The sequence below is a fragment of the Protomyctophum bolini genome, assembly GCF_963924005.1.
Source record: "Protomyctophum bolini genome assembly, chromosome: 20".
Lineage (NCBI taxonomy): Eukaryota > Metazoa > Chordata > Actinopteri > Myctophiformes > Myctophidae > Protomyctophum > Protomyctophum bolini.
Window position 1 is genome coordinate 30384247 of NC_137881.1, and position 23019 is coordinate 30407265.

The 23019-nt window shown below is 41.9% G+C and overlaps 2 protein-coding genes across 5 annotated transcripts in view; both read right to left on the reverse strand.

Moving 5' to 3' along the window:
• Nucleotides 1-1640, reverse strand: part of LOC308335772 (broad substrate specificity ATP-binding cassette transporter ABCG2-like) — a 21230-nt gene extending 19590 nt beyond the window's left edge. Inside the window, exon 1 of the mRNA XM_080792956.1 lies at nt 1549-1640. Coding sequence (XP_080649082.1) covers nt 1549-1617 — 69 coding nt within the window. The 5' untranslated portion in view covers nt 1618-1640. The remainder of the gene's footprint in view (nt 1-1548) is intronic.
• Nucleotides 1641-6075: 4435 nt separating this feature from the next.
• Nucleotides 6076-22608, reverse strand: ppm1ka (protein phosphatase, Mg2+/Mn2+ dependent 1Ka). Of its 4 annotated transcripts, none has more exons than XM_080792937.1 (9): nt 22442-22608; nt 19993-20125; nt 18712-18867; nt 17901-18073; nt 16918-17018; nt 16312-16477; nt 9172-9316; nt 8774-8908; nt 6076-8102 (listed from the first exon to the last, which is right to left on the reverse strand). In XM_080792937.1, the coding sequence occupies exons 2-9, from the start codon at nt 20101-20103 to the stop codon at nt 7971-7973; spliced, it is 1119 nt and encodes a 372-aa protein (XP_080649063.1). In that variant the 5' UTR covers nt 20104-20125; nt 22442-22608; the 3' UTR covers nt 6076-7970. The 4 variants fall into 4 exon arrangements, with proteins under 4 accessions (XP_080649063.1, XP_080649065.1, XP_080649064.1 ...); XM_080792939.1 differs by having other exon boundaries at nt 19993-20113; nt 22429-22608; XM_080792938.1 differs by having other exon boundaries at nt 22437-22455.
• Between the last annotated feature and the right edge of the window lie 411 nt (nt 22609-23019).

The window sequence follows — 23019 nt, forward strand, 5'->3', positions numbered from 1 at the left end:
GTTTGTTTAAAGCGCTGATGTCACCGGCGTATACAGTACAGACAAAGACCTCAGTGAAGTTAGCTACTGTGTATAGCCCTTAAGGGGTATAAGATAAAAACATGAATGAAAATGCTGTAATCTTTGGTGGTTTTGACACGTCCAGTGTCGCTACAGTACAGATGTTAAACACAACGTGTGTGGTTCTTGACGGGAATGTCTGGCGCTGTCTGTGTCAGTCTGGAACCCCTTTTGGTGTTAGCGTCATGTTATGCTTTAGCTATTGAAACTGTGAAATGATTTGTTTTGGGGGGGGGGGGGGGGGGGGGGAGACCAAGTACAGCACCCAGGTGGACCTAATCAACAACGTAATTATAATTAAGCAGACATATAGGCTGACAACTATGGGGTGTGCTGAAATATCGATATTGCGATTATGTCGATATGTCCTAAAATATCGATATAAAATAATGTTGTGCATAATGAAGTGATGAACAACATGTTTAGAAAAGGAGGAAATGACAGCTACAATCCCACTCTCACATTCCACAGCAACCAGAAGTGCTGAATTACTTGGATGGTGATGATTTGTCCAAACAGCTTTGTGGGAATACAAAATGCAGAATGCATTTGGTAGTGTTTGTGAGGTATTATGATGAGGGTATATGAGTCAAAGTTAATTGAGTATTAATTTAGTGTTTGAGTGGTGCAACCACTCCCATAGACAGCTATGTGTGTGTCCCTCCCTGTGTCCGAGCACGGAAATAGCGTTTTCACATACATACAATATATCGATATATCGCAATATATCGAATGTCGTGATATTATCGTTATCGAGGGCCTAATATCGCGATATATATATATCGTACCGTGAGGTACCCATATCGTCCCACCCCTACTGATGACAACATGGCAAAGCCTGTTGCCACCATGAACTAATAGTGTAGGAAGTACAAAAATATGCTATATTAGATAATGAAACAAAGGACAATTTGGTTAAGCACGAGTCATGGAAACGGCATTGAACATGACACTGGGAAAACACAAATAAACATGACTCAGGGGAACACAACGAAACATGAGTCGGGGAAACGCAACTAAACATGTTATGGAAACAACTACTGAACATGACTGTGGCAGAAACATTTCAACATGACAGTAAAGTGTCAGGATATTGCTTAGTGGACAGAAGGGAAGTGAACGTGACCTCATGATTAAAAGGAAAAGAAATGGAGAAGAAGACTGATGAATGACTGGACGTTCTTCTACAAGAAATAGACAACTGTATAGAAACGACACATACAGTATTTTGCAATGAGAAAGTATGGCTACATGTTTCCCCACGTATCATGTTCTATATCCTACAGTATATGGCAGTGGTTTTCAACCTTTTTTCATATGAAGGGCCATTATTTATTCGGCTTTTGAGCCACCGACCACCATTTCATGGGATTTATAGCCTCTCGGATCCAAAACTTAAAATATTTTGTTGTCACTGGATACGATTTTGTCCACAATTCACTTGAAAACCACCGCTATATATGGATCATTGTAATGGCGATAGCTCACCTGGTACTGGGGTTTCTCATTGGGTTCTATGTCTCCCTCCATGGGGAGGTGAACGGACCGCTCGGACATCTTCTAGCCTCTCCTGTGCACTCCTGAACATGAAGCATAAATACAACACACAGCATATACAGTCAGTGGTAGAAAGTATGTACAATTGAGTTTTTCTTTTTTTAAACTACCCGAGTATTTCCAATGTTCAGTACTTTTATTTCTACTCCACTACATCTCTGAGACAAATATTGCACTTTTACTCCACTACGGTTATTTTCAAACTTTACTCACTCTAGATACTTACTATAAACACATACTGTAAACAGTTCCACTTCAGCCCTATATATACATTTTGGCAATTTGAAAATATAGCCAATCTTGAAAATAATGAGTATACTTTCAATGTTGGTACTTAAAGTACATTTTGATGCCAATATTTACTCAAGTACATTTTGAATTTCTGAACTTTTACTTGTAATGTATGGGATATTTCTACATTGCTGCAGTATTGATACTTTCACTCAAGTAAAACATGCGATTAACTTTTTCCAACCACTGCAACACAGTCTAATCATACAGTACATTACAAAATACAGTAGCCTACTGTACAAGCGTACAGTATACCGCATACAACATGTGTACAAGTGACACAGTGGCAGTAAATGTGCAGGCGGACCGTATCACAGACGGTTACATAAACAACTCACTGAAGAGGAATGAGTTGACACATTGTGTGTCTTAACGACTCTGTCAAGCAAGACATCATTGTCCACACCCCGTAATTATTATACTATAGAGTAACGTGACTTTAAATCAATAAACAGAAACATGACTTTACTTCATTCTGTATATAGGGATGATAATATGATAACTTACCGGAAGGAATTCCCTCAGAAAAAAGACGTTTAGAATCCCATCCACCATGCAGCTCTACAACCAAACACACACACACACACACACACACACACACACACACAGAGGCACTGAACAAACACACTGTGAATACAGCCTTGGACTGAGTTTATTATGTGTGGTGCACATGCACATGTGTGTGTGTGTGTGTGTGTGTGTGTGTGTGTGTGTGTGTGTGTGTGTGTGAGCGAGAGAGAGAGAGAGAGAGAGAGAGAGAGAGCGAGAGAGAGAGGGGAAGGGTGATTTGTGTGGTATGATCATGGTTTATGAGTTGACACTATTGTAAAAGTTGGATAAGGGAAGTAGAGGGGAGGTCAGTGGCTGTGTGTGTGTGTGTGTGTGTGTGTGTGAGTGTGAGTGAAACTATGAGGTAAGCACGGAAGCCCCGGCCCCCCCTTCTCTCTCTCTCTCTGCATTCAGTTGAGTTAAAACAAGAATCTCGGGACCCAATGGAATGAAATTAGGAGCCTAAAGGCACACGTCTCCTTATCAAGTTCTCCCTCTCTCTCTCTCTCTCTCTCTCTCTCTCTCTCTCTCTGTGAGAGTGATTATTATTTAAGTTTAAGTTTTGCCATAACCATTTATTTTGCCATAAATCAAGGTAACTTTAAGGTACGGCCATGACAGCAATCGTAGTGATTCACTGGTGAAGTTTATAGTGAAGGAAAAAACAAGCAGACACCCAACAGAATGCTCTGAGGCTGCTAGTACGTAGTAGACTGGATGGGCTGGAAGGCAGGGGGGAGCGCTTGTTTCGTTTCACGCTCAACAGAATAAAGAACGGTTTTATAATACACAGGACCTTTGACGTCACGTGAGAACAAGGCAGGCATGTCAACCAACGGCCAGGCCTCTGGCATGCGAGTGCCAACAAGCAGCTGATGCTGGTGTGCCATAATTGGAGTTGGCAAGTCATGGTGGATGGACTCGTTTTAACGCATTCTGGACGGGAACCCCTTTTGGTGTTCATAAGCATTATGTTATACTTTAGCTATTGAAAAATAGCTAAAGTATAGCTCGTATAGCGCGCCACCGAGTGGCGCGCTATACGAGCTTGTATCGTGAAAATGTGGCACAGATCTTTGAATATAATATTCTTCTAGGAGACTTTTCATTTATTTCGACGGCAGGCCTAAATGTGTTAATGCTCGTATTTTAACCACCTGATACCACTTTCCCTTGTTGGGAAAATAAGGCGCCAGAGACAGCACAGCAGCAAAAGTTACAGATAGAGAGGGCCTACAGTATAGAAGAACAACATCACAAGGACGACACCCTCAAACAAATATGAATAAAGTAAATAGTATACTATACACTGCTCATCCCACCTGGCACAAATCAACCCTTACTAGCCTCCATACGTAGAAAACTGAGTTGGGGGGGGGGGGGGCCTAAAGGCCTATTCATAGTCTAGTTTTCTGTGAAGAGGTGACCACCGAAAACTACAAAATGATGTCACACGCCGCGGTGGTCACCGCTCAGCGGCGCTCACGCAACACGTCTCTGTGTTTTTACTAGCTCCTCCTAAAGCTACAGGACCTTTATTTCTTTATTTTATATAACTCAGACTTATTACTTATCAATAGTCCTGACTGTTATAACCTCTTCACCAAAAACTGGACTATGAATAGGCCTTTCTAGTTTCTACGTACACCAAATATATCTTCCTCGCCAAAGAAAACCACTCAAGTAACGATATCACTATATTAACAGAAATATATTGAAATGACAAACATAACAATAGAAGTGTGTGTGTGTGTGTGTGTGTGTGTGTGTGTGTGTGTGTGTGTGTGTGTGTGTGTGGTGGATGCATAAAATGATGATGAATCGAAACACTCAACAACTGTCAACTACTGTACCGCAGCTGTGTGCTAGCCGTTCTAATGGCTCCACCTAGTGACTCAAACATGTAGTAACATGTTGAGTGCATGTAGTCATTACAGTCCAAATGTTTCACACAGGGCAGCTTTCTACTACTACTCCACTTAGTCTCCACTACATCTCAGATCCAAATGTTGCACTTTTACTCCACTACATTACTTGAATAAAGTAGCCTAGATAATTGAAGCTACGTCATCCATGACTGAGTAGGCAACTATAGGCATCATACTGACTGCAAGTCTGCAACTGATGTTTTTGTAACCTTCGATTTCATAACTTTATTGGTGCAACACATGATCCCCATATGATCCAATTCCAATCTAATGTATAACACTGTAAATCCCTGGAACATATGTGACGTGTTTAAACCTAAACACCATGTGTGTAATAATAAAATGCCAAGTGTTTACTAATATTCATACAATACAGTAGCCTAGCCTAGAACACGAGTTCACTCAAACACCTCACGAGAATAGTGTTCAAATTCTAAACACAGGTCTACTGACTTTGATTGTAAAAACTAAATATGTGTTTAAAAAGTGTTACAGGGATTAAACGTGTTTTTCTGTTTATAATCTAAACACTGTGACACGTTTAAAAAGTGTTACAAATTATGTGTTTAAAACAGTTTACAACCTAAACGCTTGGGTTTAGTGTGTATAGCTACTGTTACATACCTGCTGTGGCCGACCGCATGGGTTTGGTGGGCTGTTGTTGTTTCTCTCCTCAGGCATGGCCTTCCTTCCTTCAGTGAGCTGTGGAGTTGATTGAACACACCAGCTGTTCACTGTTGTTCAGTCAACTGTCAACTCATCATCATCAGCGTGTGGCTGTTGAGTTGATTGAACACACCAGTGTTCGAAACAACACACAGACATAAAGGGTGTTCAATAGACAATAGCACTGATTTACCGGTATGCAAAAACAAAAACTCAGTAAAAAAGTAAAAGAAAGAGTAAAAAATAAGTAGCAAAAAGGCCGATCTATACAAGCTCAAACGCTTATGAGTGCGACGCATTTTGAGCCCTCATCTTCTCTATGAGGGTTTTCTCTTGGCAATATCGGTAGTGCATTGTAGATGGCGCAGTGGAGTAACTGAAATTATGTAGTTTTCCGGTGAAAACAAAATCCCTTTCTGACACGCACACGCACGCACGCACACACACACACACACACACACAAATCACCAATCAAAAGATGCTGTGTATACTATGTAAACACTTGATGGACAGGGTTTAGGGGGCTGTACTGTATCTACAAGGAGGTACTTCGTAAAAAAAAAAAAAGCTGTCAAGATAGCAAATGACCCCTCTCATCCACTCTGCAGGGAGTTTGAACTGCTTCCCTCTGGTAGACGGTATACAAAGTACCAAAAGCTAACCATAACATTTTTTTTTTAATTCCTTCATACCAAATGCCATTAAGGCACAAAATTATACCATGTCTCGCTATAGATTAGCTGTTTTTCCAATGTATGTGTTTTTCCACTGTTGTCCTGCACTTTTTTGCCATGAGAAAATAATTGTGTTAAGTGTTGTTGCTGTTGTTGTAACTGTTTGTTTTTTACTGTTTGAGACCGAAGACAAATTTCCACACGCGTGGACAAAAAATGAAACTAACAAACTAACGTAAAAAACAAAACCCATATACATTATCTACAAACAGGGGAGTCTCACATAAACATGCTCTCTTTCTCTCCCCTCTCTCTCTCTCTCTCTCTCTGATACAAAGAGTAAAGCTGAATGGGCCAAAATATAGATTTATTTGCCAGTATAATAAAATGGAAGCATACAGAACTGATCATCTAAATAATAATAATAATCTGTTACAGTACTGTTCAATGTCATCACAGTGTGTACAAATACAGAGGGTATTGACAACAGATTATAAATTAAGTCGTAACATTTTTATGTTGATGTGAAGGCAGAACCTAATCCAAATCCTTTTTTGTTTAAATAATCATAACAGTAAGGTGCTATATGCACGCTTTTTGAAACCGCGCATACAAACTATAGGAAGTATATGTATACCATATGTATATATGTTCATTGTTAAAATAGGACAAATTACTTTCGGCAAATACAAAAATAAATATATGCAATACATAGTAGTGCTTCTGTAAATATAGTCTTTTCAAACATCATTTATTTATAAAAAATAAACTATCATTTGTTTTTGTTTTTCAAATCCACAATTTTGTAACCCATTTTTTCACCCAGTGTCAATTATCTAATGTAATCATGGGCACTTCCTCTGCCAACCTGGGGGGAGCAGCGGACTGACCTCATGCTTCCTTCTATGCATGAGGAGTCCAAGCTGCTTCTTTTCACCTGACAGGGGAGAGTTTCCCCGGCCGGACGTAGCGCGTGGAAGGAACACGTTATTCCGACCAGGTCCTTTCCCCTCCATCAGACGCCCCGGCTGGCCAGGGGGAGGTAGTTTAGAGACCAGGATTACGGCATTGCAATTGGTAGTGTCTATTTTCAGAAAGCTCCAGATTCCATTTGCTAGTACAAGTATAATAACATTGCAGCACAAGGAGACAATAGCAAAACATGAAATTCTCTATATACACAAAGCACACAAATTATAGAGCTTTTCTGTTCTCTTTGATCACGGGCGGTACGGCCGTTCCACAACAATCAGTGCACCTCTCACCTCACACCTGCAGATTGATTGATAACTGATCGTTTTAATTCTCTCTTATTTAATTAGAGGCTTTCTTCACACGTAAGCTGGAGTTTAAAACGTTGCGTTTGAACTCTGATGCCCTGCCACTGCCAGTCACAATGTGGGACAGGGGAGGGTCTCAAATTGTGTGGGACGCCGGAAAAGTCACAGAACTGTGTGGGACTGTCCCAACGCAAAGTGGGACATCTGGTTAGCGTTGTATAGTCGAGTCCACCTGACGCGAGACCAAGTCAAGACCAAGTCATAGACTCAGAGTGGGGGGCGAGTCCGAGTCAAGACCGACGAGTGTCGGAGGGGGTCGAGTCCGAGTTGAGAGACAGAGACCCAACGGGAGGCGAGACCGAGACCACATCTTCTCATTTGATACGTACAGAGAACACTGTGAGAGCAGGCAGGCGCGTCAGCTGTTACTTAGCTGGCTATATAAGTGCCAGACAGCTCTCTCTCTCACAATGTTCATGTGAATGGGCTCCTCATAATATGGATATTATACATTTAATTCATTGCATGGTAGTGACTCATGTCCCGAGAGACAAAGTCAAATTACGTTGCGGGACAAAGACCGAGACAAAGACAGAGTAAATTAACCCATTTTGGGGCGGGAACCCATTTTGGTATGTTAGCATTATGTCATGCCTTGGGCTATTGAAAAATAGCAGATCTACAAGCTCATAGCGAGCTTGTATATAGGTCTGCTATTTTTGAAAAATCGAAGAACGACTGACATATAGAAACACAGCTTTTTCAGAAAACCGTCAGGATGTACTGCAGTAGAAGACATTTCTAGAATCTGATCTCAGGTCAGAATGGGTTCAAAATGTGCACTCGAGACCGAGACCGGACTCAACCGGTATATACTTCAACGCTATACATCTGGTCACCCCCGCTGGCGTGCCGTGCCGGGCGCCGCCGTGCAGACGTGCGTGTTGGCGTGCGCGTGCGTGCGGTCACGCCCATCGCCCGCTGGACGCCAAGGTTCTGCTCATGCTGTAGACGGCCTCGGTGCTCTGCTGTTTGCCCCAGGACCCGAACGGCACGATGACGATGGTTCCGTTGTCCTCGGAGCCGTACTGCAACGCCTGCACACACGCACACACACGCACACACGCGCACACACGCACACACGCACAGAGTTTAGCACACTGGTTCCCAAACTTCTTTCTTTTTTTCTTTTTCAACAATGTATTTATTTTCCTTTTTTACACACAAATATACAAAAAAAACAACAATGAACATTACAAGACAATTACTGATATAAAGAAAGGAAAACAACAATAACCCAAAAAACAACAGTACTATACTCCTCTTCAGCTCCATCCATTAAAATGTGACAAATTATTGTTCTTTATGTATCTTACATAAAACGGCCCCACAACCTCCTGAAACATTCGACACGTTTGTATGCAATCTTTTCCAAAGGTAAACATAAAGACAATTCCCTGAACCACTGTGTAATACTTGGTGGTTGGTTCCCAAACCTTTTAGCCTGTGACCCAAAAGAGAATTTATATATTGCCCCCCGGGGACCCAACTTAGTGAAAATAGCAGAACTACAAGCTCACACCGCCTCGCAAGCTTGTAGATTGGCTATTTTCACTATAGCCTACTTCACGGCACTCGAACTATCCAGGTTTGAATAGTATAGCTTTACTTATTTTCTATCAGCAACAATGTGTGAGTCGCGTTCTCCCTACAGTTATATAACTGCTGGGATATGGCGCTGGTTGGCTGATGACGTCATAATGTATACCTGCTCAGAGATGACCTCAGCTGCCTCCGTGGGGTCGTGACACTGGCTGATGACATCACAGATCTCCTGGTCGCTGAGCAGGAAGTTGATTCCGTCCGTTGTCAGGGCCAGGAAGCTGTCATTGGCGTGTTGCAGCTGAACATATACAAGCACATTTGTTATAGCATGTACATGTACATGTACACACACACACACACTACAAATTTGCACATCACGCATACTTTGAGGTTGATTCTTCGTGTTACACACATTGATTCATACAGTATATGTAATGTGTCACCAGTCATGTCAGCTGACCAGTCATGTCAAATATGTGTAACTGATACAGATTACTCATATCACACACACACACACACACACACACACACACGCACACACACACACACACACAGGCTGACCTTGACTCGGCGCGTCTCTGGCTCGGCGATCACTCCGTTGTGTTTGAGGTGAAAGTCTCCGATGCTTCGCGTCATGTTTAGCCTGCCGTTGACGTTCGCCTGACCCACGCCGTTCCACGTCAGGAACCCTCCGCTCTCCCTTATCCTACACACACACACACACACACACACACACACACACACACACACACACACACACACACGACAACATTGGTAATTTGGTACCCCTTTTTTGTTTTTTAATATACTGTACCTTTCAGGACTGGAACGCTTTTCGGGGTAGATGTTGCTATGCACAGTATATAGAGCAACTTAATTTTCTGGTTATTTCTTGAATAGGTTTTCAAAATACTTTTTAGAATCTGCCTCAGTCCTACGCCCGGGGTCCAAAACTATTTTGTGTATTAAACGCCCAGGCTATTATGGAAATATAACGGTATTGGAAGCTGTCGTCATACGAGCTTCCAGTTAACCCATTCTGAACGGGAACCCATTTTGGTGTCAGCATCATGTTATGCTTTAGCTATTGAAAAAATAGCAGATCTACAAGCTCATAGCGCGCCACCGAGTGGCGCGCTATGAGCTTGTAGGTCTGCTGTTTTTGACAAATCGAAGAACGACTGACATTTTTTAGAATCTGATCTCAGGTCAGAATGGGTTAATCAGACCAGTGTGTGTCCCAGTGGAAACCTTCGTATGAATCTGATCTCAGGTCAGAATGTTATGGGAAACGGGGACGGCGCATTCTGGAATCACGGGACTATACAGTTATACAGATTTAGGATTCCATAAAGCGTCACATTATAGAAGACTCTTAACCCTCTAACACCCGCATTAATTTCTACTTGCAAAAAATAGATTTCAACCTTACTACTACTTTATGCTACTAGCACTGAGACTAAAAAAGATGTTAAAAAAAATAAAAAAATAAAGTTTGATGAAAAATGTATAATAATTATATAATAATATAATAAATTAATAATTTACATTTGGGGGATATCTTTCACAATAATGAATAAAACATGTTCTAGACATTCGAATGATCACAAAAAAACATATATTACAATTATTTTACCTACTTTTATTAGGGTAAAGGTCAAAAGTTTTAGGTTAAAAAATGTTCAAAATTGCACAGAGTCCAAACATTTTTTATTTGTGTGAATTTCAGCCTCTGTGGGGGGTGTTTATATGCAAATATCATGACCAATGGCATTGAAATGGCATTGCAATGAACATCACTGATGACGTTTAGGTGAAAAAAGAACAGAAAAAAAAAATAATAATTTAGTAATTAATTTAAATAAAATTGTTGCTAAAAAGCAACCTTGGGTCTTAGAGGGTTAAACCCATTAAAACCCAGGAAAGTATCCGGGTGTCATTTTAGATTTTTGTGTTGAAAAAAAAACAGCAGATATGTATCGTGGCACAGAGTGACGTGCTGATCGAGAGCTTGTGGATTTGCTATATTGTGGAACCTTTTCTGAAAAATCTTTGAAAGTGTGAGAACTGCTGATTCATGTCCCCTCCCGCTCCCTCAGGTCAAGCACTGCCAACCAACTGGAACCCCACAAATCTAACAAACGGACATGGGTAGACCGGGCCTTTGCAGTGGCTGCCCCTTCTCTCTGGAACTCACTCCCAACTCACATCAGAGCTGCCCCCACCCTCGAAATGTTCAAAAGCACACTCAAAACCCACCTTTTCAAACTGGCTTTCCCTACATAACCCCCCCCCCCCCCCCCCCCGACACACACACACACACACACTGACACACCCCCTTCTTGTTTGTCCCTCTTTTGATTTTGATTTCTAGTTTTTAACCTTTTAAACCTTTTTAAATAGTTTTCTAATAAATATGTCTGTACTCTTTCTGTAAAGCGACTTTGGGTACCCAGAAAAGCGCTATATAAATCGTATATATTATTATTATTATTAAAGCATGTGTATAGACTCGACCTCGATCCTTTGCCATTGGATTCTTTTTAATCATATAGCTTCAAATTGACATATTGGTTGTTGAGTTTGACCCACCAGTTTTGGAGATATGGCTTATAGAGTAGCTAATGTCTTGCAGAAAACAGCGGGTTGAGAAAAGAGGCTTGAAAAGGTTCACTTCTGTGGTCTTTACATTTAAATGCTTAAACATTACACCTAGCTACGTGTTTAAGCATTTATTTCATATTTCCATGTCGCTTTCAGCTCTGACACTTATTTCAGACATGCTCTAGTAGTCTAGTTAGTATGTGAAGAGTCTGCCTATGTGCTATTAACTGATTTTGGAGAAATTTCTCCTCTGGTGAAAAGCTGGAATTTGCGCGATGGCAGTCTCTCAGTAAAATCTGGTCACAGAATTAGGTCAGGTCACATGTGTGTTACGTCATGCCACATCATGTGCTATACTGTTGGATCAGCTGCTCCTGTCATCACGTAATAAATCTGTGTCATGATGATGAGGGTACAGTACTGCATACTGTATACGATCAGCTACTACTTGGTTTCCCCAATGTTGGGGTCGAGGGACACTATAGGCGGTCAGGTCACAGAATTACTTTGGGGGGTCATCACAGATATTTGACACACCTGAACAGAATGAGTGAAATGCAAAATTACATTTTAACCATAGTTATTACAAACCCCGTATACATATAAATGTGCAGACATGTATTTATATGTGCATAAAATTACTTCCGGTGTTAGGTTATAGGTCAATGCAGCATAACTGAAAAGTAGACGTAGAAAAGTAGAAAAGTGTCATATCAAAATGTTCAATGTATATTTAAACATTTTCAAATAGGCACCTTGAATGATTTTACAGCACGTTACATTAAGGCTAATGTAATCGAGTGTTATGTAATAATAAAGTATTCCAGGGTCATATGTACTGTACTGTACTGTACTGTACTGTACTGTACTGTACTGTACTGTACTGTACTGTACTGTACTGTACTGTACTGTACTGTACTGTACTGTACTGTACTGGTTAAGCTGCTCCTGTTATGTTATGCAACACACCTGCAGTTGTCCTACTTTGTAATTCACTATACTACACTGACTGGGAAGGAGACTGGTCAGTGTTGTTATGAGTCATGAGATGTAATGTACAGTATATGGACCATGGAGAGGCATGTTAAATGGGATTTGTACGTTTTATGGGACGTACAGCAGTGGTTTTCAACCTTTTTGATATCAAGGTCCATTATTTATGTGACAAAGGAAAGGAAAGGTTTACCCAGGGTAACTGGACTAAGCTCAAGAACTTGTTTACAGCCAGGAACTGCTCATAGAACATTTCATGGTAGGGGTTCAATTCAATGCCTTGTCCAAGGGCACCTCAGCGGTGACATTTGAGCCACGGACGACCATTTGATGACATTTTTGCCTCTCAGACTCAAAAACGTATAACATTTTGCCCTTTTTGTCCACTATTCCATATGCTGTATTGATGTTGTTACCATTATGAGAGACAACAGGCAAACCGTTGATTCAAAACAACAACTCTTCTACATTTAGTCTGACAGACAGACAGACATGCAGACAGCAGTGGTTTCCGAAACTATTTAGCCCGTGACCCAAAAGAGAAATTAGATGTTTGCCTGGCCGGGACCCAAACTATAATAGTGAAAATATAGCAGCTCTACAAGCTCACAACACACTGCTTCGCAACGCGTCATGAGCTTGTATAGATCGGCTACTTTCACTATACTTCTTAAACATTTGTTTTCAAATGTATGGAATTTCTTTGATTTTTCAAACTATCGAGTTTTGTTTTCAATTCATGAAAAAAAAAAAAGGGTTTTTTTTTGTAAATGGTTTTAAATAACATTAATTAAAAACCAAATGTATAGGAAACACAAAACAAAGGGACCCATATACAAATTGGTCCACGGCCCAACCTTGGGTCCCGACCCAGTGTTTGGGGAACCAGTGGACTATACAGGACACTGAAAGATTTACAGTGCTGTCCTGCTCGGGTTGATTTGATACAGTAAGTTCACATGAGTTTGATCATGTATAAATAGCAGCATGCTCTGTTATGCAATTAAGTATGGATGTTACAGCATTGCGTACATGAATATCTGACGCACGTGGTCACGTTTCACCTCCTTATACAAGAGCCATGTGTGCCAATAAGGCCGCCAGTATGCATTTACTCTGTGTCATTAATATACATGTAAATACTGGTTTCATTTGACTTGTATCGCGCAAACAGACTCCTGTATAGCTTCTGTACACATATAACATAATTATTTCTCAACTCAACTCAACTCAACTCTTTTTCTTTTTTTATATATATATATATTTTTATCCCACGATTTTGTAACCCATTTTTCACCCCTGTGTCAATCATCTAATGTGATCCTGGGCTCTACACACCCTCCACCAACCTAGTCCCCATATATGGGGGACAAGGGGAGAGCAACGGACTTGAACTCATGCTTCCTTCATGCCTGAGTGTCCAAGTTGCTCCTTTACACCTGACAGGGGGGGAGTTTCCCTGGTTGGACGTATAGCGCGTGGAAGGAACACCTTATCCAACCAGTTCCTTTCCCTTCCATCAGGCGCCCCGGGCTGGCCAGGGGGAGGCAGTTTAGAGACCAGGATTACTGCATGTTTTTTTGTGAGGGTATACCTACCCAACTCAATTTATATAGCACATTTTACATGACCAGGTCAAGGTCGAGCTAACCTTTGTTTGTCCAGTTTGAAGGCTGAATCCAAAGTGACCCAGAGGTTTTTGACCGAGGAGTGTGTGAATGAACTGAGGGGACCTACTGTACAGTATGTAGGATATCGGCGGGAGGGGTGGAAGGATCAAGGCCGAATGTGATCATTTCTGTCTTGCTATAGTGTCGAGGTTGAGAAAATGTGAGGCCATCCCGGGATTTAATATCTGCCAGACAGTCCTGCAGTAACTGTAGTGGATCTGTGTTGTTGTTGTTTGGCTTGAGGGCAGTGTTGTTTTTGGCAGCAAAATTTATATTTTAGTTTTAGTCATAATCTCTTGAATAGTTTTCATTTAGTTTCAGTCACCTGGGATGTTTTTGTGTTTAGTGTCTAGTTTTAGTCGACTAAATGTCATAAGACTTCAGTCGACTAAATCTACAGTTGATTTAGTCGACTAAAATGTGTTTTGCTGGGCCTTGATGCCGTCGTAATGGCTGGTTTTACACTTACACATGTTGCACACAACGCGTCACGCTGCCTGCGACGCGTTGTGTGTGCTTGTAGATCAGCTATTTTCAGCATGCAACCAAGTGTAAAATGACGTGTCTTTTACTCATACTGGATCCTCTTGTCCACTATAGTCAATAACATTATAGTCTAGTTTTTATCTGTAGTTTTAGTCATCATAGCTTAGTTTTAATTTAGTTTCCATTTAGTTTTCTTCGGTGAAAGAAGGTAGTCGACAAAAACAACACAAAATAGGTATATTTGGATGTCGTCGGCAAAACAGTGAATTTCTAAAATAGAGGATGTCATGTCTCTGAAACGGGCAGCGGTGGAAAAAGTACTCAGATGTTTTACTTAAGTAAAAATGATCAATACTGCAATATAGAAATACTCTTTTACAGGTAAAAGTCCAAAATGCACAAAGCATTGGCTTCAAAATATACTTAAAGTTACCAAAAGTAAAAGTATACTCATTGTACTCAGAATGTCCCATTTCAAGTTTTCAAATGTATATACAGTATATGGGCAATGTTGTCGTGATGCGACACATTGTGAGCTTGTAGATCGTCTATTTTCAAATGGCCGAAATGTACGTATATATATGTATGTATGATTTTTGTATTAATAGGTCTAATAATCGAATTCTACAGTGTAGTGTAGTGTAGTGGAGTAAAAGTATACAATATTTGGATCCAAGATGTAGTTGAGTAGAAGTAAAATAATTGGAAATTGGAAATACCTAAGAAATGTACTATAGTTACCTTCCACCTTTGGAAATGGGAAACCCGCAGTTGTTTGGGGGGGGGGGGGGTATGTGGTATGTGTCCGGGTCCGGGTGACAGGGTCTGGTGACTGTCGCTGTGCAGTGTGCGGGCAGGTTTGACTTGAGACAGAGCCAGTAACTTTCCATTCTAAGGTTTATATTTCAAACGTTCAACATAATGTGTTCCTGCAGCGTAGATATACTTCTATTCTCCCAAACACCACACAGCAAAGCACAACCTTTCACTGGGAATCATCATAAATAAAGCTATATTTATTTATATATAATATTGACTGAAATAACTCTAATATATTAATGGTAAATTTATATAGCGCTTTTACATAGATTGTGCATTACATTCAGTCATTCGCGCACGTTCAAAGTTTCATACTCCAATGCCGGAGGAAACCATGTGCACCAAGCTGCAAATCATTGGGAGCAATTAGGGGTTCAGAGTCTTGCTCAAGGACACTTCGACACCAACTCTGGGTGGAGCCCGGGTTAGAACTGGCAACCTTGTGGTTCCTATATCCAGTCTGCCTGTTCTGAATCAGATATGTGTATGCTATTCAATAACAGTGGGGTTTTTTTAAAGCCGGAATTCAAGGTACTTGTACTACACTGAGTTAAAGTATCGATACTGCAGTGTTCAATTTGCTGACTATTAGTCTAAGACTAAGGTTTTGATAAGTCAACTATTTAAAAAAAAAAGGATCATCATTTGCCATTTTAGTGTCCTGGGCAGGTATAGTGGCTAAGTATAATTCCCAGCATGAATTTGAGCACGCCTCATACACAGTAACAGTTATGCCACTTTGTGAGCTTGTCAATTTGTCAATTTCCAGGGGAGTGGAACCGGCACACAACTAATCATACAGTAAAGGTCCCCACACACCGAGCACGTTTTGCGGATTTCTAGTGGTGTTTCTCGTTTCTCCATCGTTTTTTACGATAAACGCGTCCAGTGTGCAACCAACCTTTAGTCAGGCTTTATTGTTATAAAACTTGTTATGTAACTTTCTTCAATCAATGACTCCCTAGTCCAAAAAATCCAATAGGATTTTTGAAAGTTTCTAATTGGATCCTATAGGATTCTATGGGAACTTTGGACAATCCTAGGATGAAGTTCCTTATAATTTCTTCAGAATCTTGTTTTAGCTATAAGGGCTGAGTTAGACCAGTGTGTCGTACGGTACCGTACGTACCTCTCTCTCTCGTCCTTGCGGTCAGCGGTGTGGTCGATTGTCAGTTTCTGGGCCCGCCCCTTCCTGCATAGCACCGCTCGGCTGTCGCCAACGCTCCCGACGACTAGCTCCACCCCGTCTCGTAGCATAGCAACGGTCGCCGTGGTGCCCGCGGTCAGATAGGAGGCTGTATGGGGTCAGCAGAGGGAACACACACACACACACACACACACACACACACACACAGTCAGATTAATGAATTGCATTTTTATAGCGCTTTTCCAAGTGCTCAAAGCGCTTTACAATGGTTCATTCATTCATACATTGGGAGGTGAAGCGGCGAAAAGTCGACGCCAGCGTCCTCACTTCCCACCCCCAGTCCAACCCTTGATGCTGAGTGTCAAGCAGGGAGGCACTGGGTCCCATTATTTAGAGTCTTTGGTATGACCCGGCCGGGGATCGAACCCCGGCCTCCCAGTCTCAGGGCGGACACTCTAACCACAAGGCCACTGAGCTGAGTATGTATACATTCATGAATAGAGTATATTGACGAGTAAACACAGAATGAGAGAGACAGGGTTCTTGCGTGTGTGTGTGTGTGTGTGTGTGTGTGTGTGTGTGTCTCACCATTGTGATGGTAGTTGAGGTGTGTGTGTAGGGCCTTGTCTACATCCAGAAAGGCCTTCATCATAACCTTCTCCAAGTTCTCCTCTTCCTCCAGTGCATCTCTGCACGCACGCGCACACGCGCACACACACACACACACACACACACACACACACACACACACACACACACACACACACACACACACACACACACACACACACACACACACACACACACACACACACACACACACACACACACACACACACACACACACACACACACACACACACACACACACACACACACACACACACACACACACACACACACACACACACACACACACACACAATAAAGGAAGTGTCCAACCAATGGCTTCATATTCAACGTGTGCTGACACACGTCGAAGGAGTGTGCAGGTTGGTTGGATCAGAGGTTCTCTGAGCCACGATTACTTGCAATTGCAAAGTCAATGCAAATGAAAATGATATAGGCATTGTGTAAGATGTGACACCCAATGTGGTGGAAAGTAACTAAGTATACATTTACTTAAAGGACCACTTTTCAACCCATCTTCATATAATAGGCCCTCACTAATAATCATGATAAAATGGCACAGTTTTGTGTCTCATATAGGAGGGGCTGTGGGCAGTTCACAAACGCGTCCACCAGTGAGTCAGTGACATCATCGGTAGGGAATCCAAGCTAATAGAAACTGCAGGGGCTTTCTAGTCCTAAAAGGAAGCCATAATCGTTCTCAAGATAATTAAAATCTAAACATTTTTGAAAAAACCACAGCCATCCTATATGAGACTGAATAGAAGAAAATGGTGGCATTTTATCATGGTTATTAGCGAGGACCTATTATACGAAGATAGGTAGAAAAGTGGTGAAGTGGTCCTTTAAGTACTGTACTTATAATTACTTTACTTGAGTACTTTCCCCACCACCGCCACCACCACTACTAACAGCATATATAGTAACTCAGTCGTGTGTACCGGATGTATTTCTCCATGAACGTGTAGCAGAAGTCGGCGGCGTGCGCGCCGCCGTGCCCGTCGAACACGGCAAAGTACAGCAGGTTGTCGCTGATGCGGGCGATCTTCAGGCGGTCCTCGTTCTGCCTCCGCTGACCCAGCACGCACGCACTGCCCACCCTGGACAGACTGACCTAGAGAGACACACACACACACACACACACACACACACACACACGCACAGAGACGGTCAGTCATTCAGTCATTCGTTCATATGCAACATCAGTGTTGTTTTTGGCAGCAAATTTCTATTTTAGTTTAGTCATATATAGTCTTTGGAATGTCACCTGGAATGTCTTATTAGTGTTGGTCTAGTTTTAGTCGACTAAATGTCATAGGATTTTAGTCGACTAAATCTACAGTTGATTTAGTCGACTAACTGTATTTCGGCGGGCCTTGATGCCGTCGTAATGACTTAATGATTTTACACTTGAATTTTACACTTGAATATTTTGCAAGTGTAAAATGACTTATTAAAATGACGCTATTGCTAGTCCCTTCCTAACATTTTAGTCTAGTTTGTATTTGTTGACGAAATTGTCTATATATTTAGTCTTAGTTTTAGTCGCCATAGCTTAGTTTTCATTTAGTTTCTATTTAGTTTTCATCAGTGAAAAAAGGTAGTCGACGAACATTTTTCGTCTTAGCTTTAGTCGACGAAAACAACACTGCTGTGCAGCGACAGCAGCGCTATACCGACTGCGCCAACCAATGCCGCCAATGATTCACACATGGTTTCAATCATTCGGTGATTAATTCATTAACTTCCTACTTGTGGAATAGGTGTTCCGTAGCGTATACTGGAAGGCAGCAGGATGGGCTCTTCCAGTCTGTTGTCCCAGTGACCGAACGAGTCCCACGTAACAGGTCTACCGCTGCCGTCTGGGTCGAACCTGATGGATACACTGCTACGACACCGCACACACATCTACGCGCGCACGCACGCACACACACACACACACACACACACACACACACACACACGTACGTTTGAATGACACTGACAGAAGGCGCATCTTTGCTTCAAAGTTGTTGATTGGATGCTACTACAGTATATATTTATTTGTTGTGACGGTAAATATTAATCCTTACATAAAGTGGTATGTAACCCAGGCCTGATTTTGTAGTTTGTTTTCCAAATCTATAGTCAAAAAAGTACAGCAGATTATAAACATTATGCAGGCCGCAAAAAAACCCGCCAACCATATGACAAGGAAGGTTACATGGTCAACGCACTATCCAGTCAGCTATATACCAGGACTAAATCAATAACTAATAGCGTCTTCTGAGCAGAACGCCAGCCGAGCAGAGATCACAAAAGCTATATACCAGCGATGAACGCCACCTCCCAGGCCCAACGACTGAAGTCGAGGAGAAGCTTCCTCAGCCATGTCCAGCTGCCCCTAACAACAACATATCGGAGAAGAAACCAGACTCCAGCTAATGGACGACAAAGCTTGGAGAATGACCCCCCCCCCCCCCCCTCCTATTGACACGGGAATGCCACCTCTTCTGAAGACCTCCCTTCTGGCTCAGAAGCACCATGGGACCAGTGGAAGACACTCAACCGCCTGAGAAGAGGAATGGGGGGGAGCGATTGAAAGCTGCTATGACCATGATGATGGGGTTACAAAACTGGCCCAACCATCTGGTCACAACCTAAAAGGCAGAGAATGTATAGCCTGAAATGTCGGCCGGGTCAGATGTATTTCCCCGGATACAATATTCTTCGACCAATCACAACACTTTTGTAAAAGGATTTGCAAACGCGTCAACGTCATTTCCTTGAGCAGTATAGCCTATACTTCCGCCAAATTCCAGCACTTCCGTTTATGCACTCTACACAGCGTAGGTCGTGCCCAGCGTTGAATGTGGAGCAACTACTCAGGTGTTACTCATACTGCCCAACCCATGCAGCTTAAAAGAACTTGCAGGGTTCAATAATTAATGTGTAAAGAAAACTGTCATATAACTATATGCTTCAAAGACACGAAAAGAAGATGAAAGCAGAATGTAAAAAAAAACCCACACATGGATTAAAACTGGCGCTCACCTGTACCGTGGCGGCATGAGCAGGAGCGTTGGCAGAGGAGCGCGCGGAGGTGTGACGCGTGATGGTGGAGCGACCACATCTCAACAGGCCGACCAGAACGGAGCCAGACATGACGGACGGACTGACGGACGGACTGCAGGGGAGGAGAGGAGAGGATAACTAGAGGATAAGCATTACTAGAGCATATTGGGAGTGAAGCAATGGTTCTAATTAAAGCCATGCGGTCCCATATAGGTCTGGAAAACCTTGCTTGTTTCTGTAACGCGAGGCAGCTTCATGTAGGACTACTATTAGGCTACACCCCGTGGACATGACGTCTAGTACTGTATGTCATAATGACAGGTCACACGACGTAAAAGTACACCACCTGGATATGACGCTAGTGACGCACGTACAGTAGGCTATGTCACAAGGACTCCGAAGTTTCCAAACCGACCGTTGGGCAATGAGTGCCAAGCAGGGAGTCTTTGGGTTTTATAGTCCTCTTTGGTAACACTCTCATGTCTCAGGACACGACACTCTAACCCGAAGGCCACCGAGCTGTTAATAGAATGAATACTTTTACACTTGTGTAAAGCTGGATATTCAAGGGGGCCTGCATGGGGGGAGAGCTGCCATTTCCAATTTCCAATACAAATATTGTACTTTTACTATACACTACAATTATTTGAAAACTGTGGTTACTTTGTAGATTCTGATTATAGTGTTACAAAACACACTAACCAACTTCAGCACCATATTATGCTATTATATATTTAGGCTATTTGAAAATAGCAGATCTAGAAGCTATATAGCTCACAATGCGTCAATTTGAACTTGTGGAATGGGACATTCTGCACAATGAGTATTTTGGTAGCCTACTTTAAGTATACTTCTGTATTACTCAAGTAATTTCTTATTCTGGACTTTTACCAGTAACAGAGTATTTCTGCATTGCAGTATTGATACTTTTACCTAAGTAAAACAATGGAGTGCTTTTTCCGCCACTGAGTAAACCATAGGCAGAGAGAGGGGGACACTGACACAATGTTGGCAGCGAGAGACGTGACGGTGTTTGTTGTTGTTTATTTATTCATTTGTCTTCCCTTGTGTGAACGTGCGGGAGTTTGCCGCCCGTTTGAACTTGTAATTGACGTTGGATAAGAGCGTTAAAACACAGTGAGGTATAGCAGTAAGTTAAGTAGGTTAGTAGGTTAGTGGGATGGAGATAGCCATGTGTGAGACCAAACCAATGGGGCGTTATGGGTACCGCTGGACACTGCCTGGACATGCAGCAGTGTGCCTTACTTGCACTGGACTCAAACTATACCAACCCTCCATTCAACCATGACAGCTTAATACACACACTCATTAAGTATGATTTCTAAAATATATGATCAACAAGCTGGTTGGTATATAGCCTAAATTCGCCATATTTGAAAACGAAAAGTGATTGCCCATCACACATTATGATATTATTGTCACAATATCAGTATCGACTATCGAGGTATTAGGTCAAGATATTGTATTCTGTCCATATACTACTCAGCCTAATAAGGGGTATTTCAGCTGAAGAGTGAGTTTACCAAAGGCCAAATCAACGTTCACAAACTTCACATTGTGTCACACTGTGTATATACCATCAACTGCACAAACGGCAATAACAATAATTACAACAAGTATTAAACATAAACATGAGACTTGTCTCACAATAATCTCACATTCCAAACAAACAAACGGGTGTGATGTCTAACTATGACTCTTTTAAGGTAGACAATCGAATTAGTGACGCGCATGATATTAATGTACACATGAAAAGCGTCTTTGAGTGTCATGAAAAGCGCTATATAAGATATTATTATTATTATTATTATGTATTACGGAGATTGCCACTGTCCCTACCTGCTATCTAGCGAAACCACAGCCAACCCTGTTGAGTTTGACTCTATAGTCTAGTCAGGTTTACATGCATGGCTCTAGTGTTTGCAAAGATGAGTCTGTCACTGGGCTGTCCTGAAAAGACAGTCTACCAGTTTAATAATAATAATAATAATAATAGCTTGAATGTATAAAGTGCCATCCATGGAACCCATAAAAAACAATGAACTCCTGACTGCTTTAATTATACAAAACAAACAAGAACTAAATCTATATCCGATTGACCTCAAGATTATGGTGGAGGTGAGTGCATTAAGTGCCCCCTCCGCACGCACGCACACGCACACGCGCGCACACACACACACACACACACACACACACCATGTGATCCTCAGGCCATGTTGTTGACACTCAAAACAAGCCATGTAGTGCATGCATGTATTGTAGACGCACCATCATGTGTGCAAAACACACATGCAGGTTAATGCTTTCAAGTGTTGGACAGTAGCTACATTATTAGTGAGTCACCAACACGCACAGTACACACACACACACACACACACACACACACACACACACACACACACCTTACTTGTGTTTTCTGGGTTTTCTCTGCTAATTTCCCTGCCTGTCTCCAAGGCCACGTACAACAGCAGCTGTTAAGAAGACACTCCGTTTAGGTAAATTAGCTGGAGCCTTTTGAGCGACCGTGGAGGTGGTTGTATAGATACTATAGTCTCACTGACCTCTCCCGCTGAGAGCACAGACCAGCCATGGAAGAAAACGCGGTCTCGAGGCTCGTGTCGGTGGGGGATTTAAACTGTGGCCGCTGTCGACCAATCAGAGTGCACGTTGCTCTCTCACTTCCAATAGCATGGGTGGGTGTGACTGTTTGGATGGGATCCATGCAGGTCATGGGGTTTAAACCTCTCTCTCTCGGCATGTTCTTCTATTTCTAGCTCTCGCGCACGCACGCACACACACACACACACACACACACACACACACACACACACACAGCAGTGGTTGAAAAAAAGTAGGCTACTCACATTTCTTACTTAAGTTAAAGTATCAATACTTCAATGTATACTTGTGTATACTCTGTTGCAACTTAAGTAAAAGTCCCAAATAAAACAAATTGTTGAGTAAAAGTACAAAAGTATAAGTAAT